The following is an 8,581-nucleotide window of genomic DNA, read 5'->3' as shown; positions in this document are numbered from 1 at the left end:
AATCTCGTATAGGTAGAAGAATAAAAATCAGCTCTTTATTTTGGCTCAACCGTGATCTGTGATAATAACATTCATTGTACGCTCCAAACCTCAACAGGAACCAACAGCTTCAACAACAAAAGTATGCAACCATATCTATCATTGACTTTTTATTTATTTTATTTTTTTATGTTATGCCCCAATTGTTGTCACTGTGTCTACAGATTGAGCTAGTTGAGCTCAGGTGTTATGTAATGGTGGTAGGTCCCTCAGGGTAAGAACATCTAAATACGACTCATACAGAAGAAACAGTGTCATGATAAAAGCAAACTAATAAATGATGGTTACAGACAGTATGCCGCTCCATGCTCCAGGTTATGGTGCTGACTCACCGTAATAGTGTGGCCCACTGGAGCCTCTAGCAGCCAAGCACAGCGACTGGGGCTGGGGTAGATGTTGGGGTAATTAGGACTGGATAACACCCCTCCCTCACCTGTCTGCCAGCCTCCGCACTCTGCAAAGAAAGAATGATCCATATCAGGAATGTGATGGTAACATTACGACTGCTAGATAAATACCAATCTCGAATTTAAGTATATTTTATGGCACATGAAGCTGTCATTATCGGTCTTACCAGAGAACAAGTACTTGGCCTTGAAGCCCAGGTCTCCCTGAGAGGCGTCCGTCTGGAAATGGACCCAGAGGTCTGGGGTAAAGACTACAATAGGAATGCTGGGGATGGTCTGACCACAATACTTGGCCAACAGCTCCCCGTATGAGTCACCTGAGGGAGGGGGTAGAAAGGTTAACGCATAGAGACAGGATATAATCCATCCATCCATAACTTTCCTAGACCTGCTTTCCCATGCAGAGTCTTGGTAGGCTGAGCCTGTCCCAGCACACCTATAGTAATATGCAAAGATCTGGCAGGCCCTGGACATGTTGCCAGTCTATCACAGGACAGACAGTCAGGATCATGCCCACGTAATTTAGATCTTGCACACATTGCACAAATGCATGGATGATGGTGAAAACGCCAAAATTCCAATTCCCCTTTCAAAGCCACCCCTTTCATATTCCCTACAAGCAAGGAAAGAGTTTTATTTCTGTAATGTTGCACCATAACAATATATTATTTCAAATAAATACTAACTACATGCTAACAGAAGCCAACATATAAATTCAAACTCAATACACATTTTCCACCAGATCAGTCATTCAATTCAGTTCAATTGAATACAACTTTATTAGTCCACAAAGGCAATTTGATATTGGGCATAAGTAAAAACAGACAGGAAACAGACATTACAAGCAAAAGAGCTGTTTGGGACTATATTATCTGTATGGCTTCTGATGTTAATGGAATGTCTTGAAGAAGACTTAATTCATTGGTCAGAAAATGTCATTAATAATGTACAACTTAAAATATTGAAGTGAAGAAGTGTCTCAGCTGGTAACTTGGTATCTCAAGCTTAGATTTGAGGGGGAAATGAGAGAGGGTGGCGAGTCATAAAATCCACTTTCAACTTCCAACTACCTTTTCTGGAAGCGTTGGGTAACACTGCAGACACTGCAGCATACTGCTCTACTCATTCTAGTCTATGATTCAGAAACCACAGGTCTAAAATGTATTTGCAGCAACTTCCATCAGTGCATCCTAGAGCCAATGCTCTCTGTGTGGGACTCACTTAAGCGGAATTGGAGGTAGTCTGACTCGCAAGTCTGGTGGTTCTCCAGGCACAGGTCTTCTATCAGCACCACAATAGAGGAATTGATGTGCTGTGGGTTCTGGATCAGCCACTCACAGTTGAGGTTGTTGCTGTAGTTGGACACCAGGTACCCAGGGGAAGTGAAGTTCCCACCGGCTGGGTTGTTCAGGACACCGCCACACTCTAACAAAAGGCAGCACGAAATTGTGACTGTGACAATGAGTTAGAGGAAGTATTAGAAACACCTCTCTGATGCTGGGATTTTCTCTTCATTTGAGAGCAAGGGGCTTCATGTGGCTTCATGGGCCAAAGTCATGGTGAGAGTATTTACCTTTAAACAATGAAGCAGAGCCACCACCCTTGCTGGTTACTCTGGGTCAGCTTAACAGATGGTGAGACAGTGAGGAGGCTTTAATGGATGAAATCCCAAAGACTTTAAAAATGTCACTTGTCTAACCTCTGGTGACTGGCATAGTGATGTCTAATAAAAACTGTTTCAGAACCTAATGGTCTTGGACTGGGAATTCCTTGGACCCACACTAGGATTTATTATTAGTATGACTCTTCCAAAAGAATCCAAGGTGATCATTAGAGGCAGGGTTTTTTTTGTTCATAATGTCTGGCAATAATCCTGTAAAATCTGTACCTGCAATGTTCTGCCTTACACGTGTTTAAGCATTTACCACATGGATAGGGACAAGACAAGATAAGATTCACCTTAACTGATCCCCAGAAATGAGATTCAGGCATTGCAGCAGCAATAAGTTCAGATAAATGGAGAAAATAAATCCCACCTGCCACAGCTTGTCGTGTAGAGGGTGAGACGGTTATCCAGGGTGTATTATAAGCAGCACTGTAAAGCTTTTGGATTATCTTAAATATGTTGCACTGTAAGTAGAAGTCCAAGTGAGCATGTTACCTGCAGGCTCCTCAGAGGAGTAAGAAACCATGAAGCCACCACTGGACACAGAGGCGTCAGTGTGGAACACAATGGCCATGGTGTTGCCAGAGGAGCTCACCTGGGTGCCTGCTGGTACTGTACCACAGAATCGCTGCAGGTAAGGGGCATCAGCTGCCAACCCGTTCAGAACCTAGAAGTCACAAATGTAGATCATGGAGACACACGGGCACTGGGTCTGTTGCAAGGCATTTCTATTGGAGTTATAACTGTGTAACTGTAATACGTTCTATGGGCTTACACAAAGAGGTTTGTACAAAACCTTAAGATGTAGTGATGAGTTAAACAGTGACTACAGTCACAATGAAGTAAGACACCAAGAAATCCAATAGTTTTAATTATTAATTCCATAAAATTTTTGTAGTTCATCAGGGAGATTTAGTCCTTGTATCGTTCACACTTTGAACACTTTTCTGACCCCTTTAAACAGCTGGAGGTTTAACTTACATTTATGCCCTCAATGATAATCAATTTCAAGTTTCCTGCCTCAAAGTATTGTTAGGTGAATTATTAATTCCTAGTTATGCCTTAAGTGGTCATTGGAATGCTCAAATAACAAAAACAAAAACACAGAGTAGTGTCTAACACACTGGTAGTTTGGGTTTTTTCAGATTCTTTGTCCAGGTTTTGAGATGTCTGCCGGTGATTCCTCTGCCACCATCCAACTACATTTGAGGTGTGAAAACCATGAAAAAAAAATAAAGTACTAATTGAAATCATATTTTGCGGTGACCAACTACATCTTGGTTTAATATGTGAACGTAAATAAGGAGCAAGCTAAAGTGGAAAACGTAAAGTGATGAACCATCAGGAAATGTTGGCAGAAGGGACTCACATCAACGTAGTCAAAAGCACAGAAAGCACCAGAATCTTCTAGCCGTAGGTCATCGATTGTGAGTGTGACCCGGCGGCCTAGTGACACCACCAGCTCCCAGCGACACACCCGGCTGTGTGGGTACAAGTTGGGGTAATTGGGAGAGGAGATAGTTCCGGAGGGGGCATTCAGCTCTCCTCCACAGGCTGCAATAGGAGGAGGGGAAAGTACAACAAAGAGACATCCAGCATGAGATTTGTGAATCAATTTCCATCTCTGTGAGCCTAAATTAAAATAGAGTAAACATTTATGGAAATGTGGGGCCATTTAATGTTCGATGCTTAACATGTAGTTACAATAGTAATGCAATAGTCTTACATATTTAGCTGACTTACAAATGATATGTATGATGTTATAGTTTCAAGATATTATTTGCTTATTTTGTGTTTCCAACAAGGAAAATCTGAAGGTATTTTGTTGACCATGAAATAGAGCACTCATTACAATGGTCGAGCTGCAACCAGCACAAGTTTAGTATTTTTACTGGATAAAAATACACAAAAAGGGTTTACAGTAAGTGTAATTCTGCCAGCAGAGAGAAATTCAACAGCAGTCAGTGTGAAATGAATTACAGTCAATGCATACACTGAATATAAAAATAGTGATTCTCAAAGAATCTACATGTTGACAAAGCAAGACTGCCTGGGTTAATAGGCATTGGTTGGTTTGAGAGTTTCCTTTGCAGATGAAGTAGTAGCTGCAGCTTTCCCCTCCAGGTATGGTCTGGATGATCCAGCTGCATACTGACTGCAATGCATTCTGTGTGCATTTACACCAACATTAACTTCCATGTGTTTTAGGTTAAGATCCAGATGCATGTTAATACAAGATTAAAATGGTCTAGTAAAGTGGTAACTGTGCATAAATAAATAGAAATAATGTCAAGTGTTCCAGAAGTAAGAAAAGCCAAATTAAAATTGACATTTGTAATACTGCAAAGGACTAAACATCCATCCCTGTACCATTGTTCAACAGGATGCAGTGCAGTTCAACTCCATTTGTCTCAAGAGATGGACATAATATTTTTGGCGGCCTTGAACAAACGTTGTCTGTGAAGATTCTCAGTCATCCAGGTCTTAGTTATTCAAGGAAGGTTCAAATCAAGGGCCACTAGACTTGGTTGAAGATATTTGAAGATGTTTCACCTTCGGGGTTGTTATCAAAGTGATAGATACTACTGGTTTGTTAGTGCTCCTGGCTGTTGTAACGACAGTCTTTGTGGTTACTGGAGACACCCGAAGCCAAGTCTGAACAGCCATCATTGGCATTGTCAAATGAGGCCAAATGTGAGCGTTTGTTCAGTCTCTTGGGAAGAGACAGCATTGTAGGTGGGGGATAAGTGGTGTCTTAGCCCTCCTCCCCTGTTGAGAGACTGTTTCTCTCTTCTGGTGTAAATGGCCTTTTTCACTCACCATTCAACCATCTGTCCACCCTGTCCAGAATATGTACCTTGATGTCACTGAAATAGTGTTCATTGTCCTTCAGATGTAGGTAAAGTCTTGACCTGAGGAGTTGGCCCTTCTGTGTTGAGCCATACGTCTGTGCACAGATTGTTAAGTTTACCCAATATACAGGTCAGTGCATTCCTTACTGCATTGGACAGCATACACTAGACTGCATTTCTTGTGGATGTGTGGTCTTTAGGTCTTAGCATGTTTCTGGGATTAAAAAACACAGGGATGTGGTGTTTGTTGAAAGTTTCCCTGACACTCCAGACACGCAGGGAATCACAATGTTGCAATGTTGTTGCGTTTACTCTTCTTCTCCTCATCACCAGTAGTGTTGGTGTCCTTCCTGGATCTGGCTGTTTTTATTAAGGTCCAGTTTTGGGTATCCACAAGGTCCAGTTTGGGTCGAGAGGAGAGCTTTTATAACATTAAACAAGAGCTTGTGTGGGTATCATGGATAAGTTTATCTTGATTGGAGCGTTAGTTTTTGAACAAATTAATCATTGTTCAACAGTTGAAATCATGAAGGCTTCAAATCTTATATCAAGTGCTGTAGTTAATGTTAATTTATAACACAATATTTATAATACACCCCACATGTTTCATTTTTCACCAACACCAATGGACAAAGGCCTAAGTGAGAGACTGGAATGAATTTAAGAAGCTAGTGGAACAGCAGCTAGCCACTAAAAGTCGTCAGGACTTTTAGCGGCTAGCTTCTGTTACCACTGTCTCTGGTGACAATACTCACATTCGCATGTTTACCCATGTGTAAATATCATGTAAATATAATGCAGTTTGTGATCCTGATTTTTATAATGTTAGGAAAATGATCATACCTTCAACACTGGCTTCAAAAGACAGACTGAAGCCAGCTGCGCTTCCGCTAGCATCACTGACAAACCTGACATAAGCAAAACTGTTGGACGTGTCCATGGAAGCTGGGAGGTTGCTGCCGCAGTTTCGGCCCAGTAGGCGCCCTACACACACAGAACAGCACAGGAAGGTGATCAAATATTAAGTCTATGACTGACTTGCATCCAAGTTGATCGTGTTTATTCTCCACATACAGCCAATGCACCAACTGCACTGACATGAGGAAGCTGTCAACACACACACAGATTCAAACCTAACCAGGAACTTGTTCTGCTGTGTGCATACAAGGAATCATACAGCTTTGGGATAAGCACTACATGTTTTGCACACATTGTAACATTTACATCTGAAATGGGAAATGTGTGAAGCCACTTTAAAACTAAGGTCCATCACAATCACACTGAATTTCTAAAATGGTATTTAATGCATTGTATACTGGTTATGTTGGTTAAGACACAAGAAAAGTAGCTGAACCCATCCTCTTGTCTTCTCACCTGAGGCATTGTACTCTCTAACCTCCACATAGTCAGCAGAGCATCCTGGAGCGGCCTGCAGGCTGAAGTTCCCATAGCTGAGAGTGAGGTAGTGCCCGGTGGGCCCCTCCAGGTACCACTCACAGATGGAGCTGTCGGGATAGTTTCCTGGGAAGCCAGGGCTGTGGATCATACCCCGCTGACCTATGTAGGTACCTCCACATGTTGCTGTGAGGAATTGAAGAGACAAAATGAAAAAACGACCCTCTATGTAGGACTTGCAGTTTCCTGACACCATCAGTGACAGTCTCTCAACCAGAAACGGTGGCAGCTCACACCTAAGAATTTCAAGTGACATATTTCCAAACACAACAAATACAGAAAGTGGCTCAAAGTGTGTTTGTATACTTATGTAGGATATGCTTTATACTACATCCATCGTCAACTGCTTATCCTGCAAACAGGGTCGTGGGAGGCTGGAGACAATCCCAGCTGACATTGGGCGAAAGGTGGGGTACACCCTGGACAGGTCGCCAGTCCATACGACAGTATATCATAATTTGATCTGAATCCTTATCCAAAAACCAAGACCTCGATTTGGAAAACCCTCTTCACATTGTGTGTGATTTACCTACCTATGGAGTACTTTGCCTTGAAGCCTTTGTGTGTGACACTGCTGTCGGTACGAAACCTGAGCAGCATGGAGGAACCTGTTGAATGTTGGGTAGATGGTCGGGTGTTGCCACAGAGCCGGGAAATGAAGCCAGCATTGGAAGTGGAGCCATCACGCAGCTCCAAGTAGTCGTACATACAGCTGAGAAAAACAAGAATGAATACCTGAAAACCTCTCTTTGGTATCAATCAGCTTAACTGGTTAGCTATGTGTACACATACAAGTAATTTGACTCTGGTTCAAATAAATATTTAACAAAACAAATCATTAGACACTAAGGTAAAAAGAAGGACAACACACTGGACAAAGACACGTAAAGTGAATGTAACACTGTTCTGCCCTACAGGTCTCATGAACAGCGTCCAGGTTCGGTTACTTACACTCAATATGAATACTAACTGTAATGTGTGTCTGATATGTGTCGAGTGTGTGTGTCTATTGGTACAAGAATAAAACCTGGCTACTGGTGTGGATGGTCTGACTCACAATGCACCCTTGAACTCTTCTACACAGTGTACCTTAATCAAATAAATCTTATTGAAACTAAGTTTAAAAACAAAACATTTATTAAGCCCAATTAAGCCCCAGAATCAATACTGGCAACGAAATAAAAATATTTCACCGCCCAATTACCTGTTTCAGGCAAACATCACATAAGAAAAAAAATGCAGCAGTTGAAGTTCCACTCTATTGACCTTAATGGCAAAGCTAAACAGTAATATGGCAGGCAAATGTTCTAGGCACTTCAAACACATTCACTTACAATTGTACCACTCCCAAAAACAACCTTATAAAAATATAAGAGATATAGGTGGCCCACCCTCAGAATAAAACAAACAATAATGCCGGCTGTTAGTAGCTTGCGTATGTTGGGCCACCAGAATATATCGGCCTCCGACTGTGACTGCAATCCAGGGCTGGAATGCGACACAAAATTCGGCCATGGCATTTTTGGTCCTGCAGCGTTGGGCGGGCCCTCGCACTTGTAACGCGCCCGGGTGTGAGCCGGCCGAGTTGCACATTCTGGAGCTCTGCCGGTGCGGCTGTAAATTTGCTACGCGGATCCGACGCTGCATGAAGGTGCTATATGTCACTTCCTGTATCCCCTATGTGGAGCTACATAGCACTTGCCGCTATGAATATAAATAGGTATTGGCGTGTAGATGTCTTCGGGATGGGACAGTTATCAAGCACGTAAAGTTTGGTTCAGATGTGAGCATGTACACTGAAGTTACAACAACTTCCTGTGTCATGGCAAAGACTTGATCTTTGACGCCACGCCACGGACACGCCCATTGACGAAAACTTGCAAATAGCACAACTTTTCATCTTCAATGCCTTTAGAAGGCACAGCAGAAATTTGAAGTCGGTCGGACTAAATCCCTAGGAGGAGTTCGTTAAAGTACGAAGTGTGTAAATCATCCAAAATTTGACGTAAAATTCAAAATGGCCGACTTCCTGTTGATTTTAGGGCATCGCTCCAAGAGGCTTTTTTGTGCGTCTGGACAAGATACACGTACCACAGAAAATTCGTGCACATAGGTGAAACGTGCGGCGGGGGCTGCTTCGTTAAAAGTCACTTCCTGTTGCC

General features: G+C 42.4%; 1 protein-coding gene across 1 annotated transcript; it reads right to left on the bottom strand.

Moving 5' to 3' along the window:
- Nucleotides 1-323: 323 nt before the first annotated feature.
- Nucleotides 324-7,128, bottom strand: LOC119911448 (cubilin-like). The gene is made up of 8 exons (XM_038730328.1): nucleotides 6,953-7,128; nucleotides 6,339-6,545; nucleotides 5,808-5,948; nucleotides 3,482-3,666; nucleotides 2,608-2,779; nucleotides 1,668-1,871; nucleotides 614-763; nucleotides 324-493 (listed from the first exon to the last, which is right to left on the bottom strand). Exons 1-8 carry the CDS (start codon nucleotides 7,125-7,127, stop codon nucleotides 324-326), a joined length of 1,404 nt encoding a protein of 467 aa, XP_038586256.1. The 5' UTR covers nucleotide 7,128.
- Nucleotides 7,129-8,581: the final 1,453 nt, after the last annotated feature.

This window comes from Micropterus salmoides, unplaced genomic scaffold (assembly GCF_014851395.1).
Source record: "Micropterus salmoides isolate LMB-PRFRI ecotype aquatic unplaced genomic scaffold, ASM1485139v1 Ms_hic_scaffold_2, whole genome shotgun sequence".
NCBI classification, from domain to species: domain Eukaryota; kingdom Metazoa; phylum Chordata; class Actinopteri; order Centrarchiformes; family Centrarchidae; genus Micropterus; species Micropterus salmoides.
The sequence above is the reverse complement of the archived record's forward strand: the minus strand, read 5'-3'. Positions and strand labels throughout refer to the sequence as shown.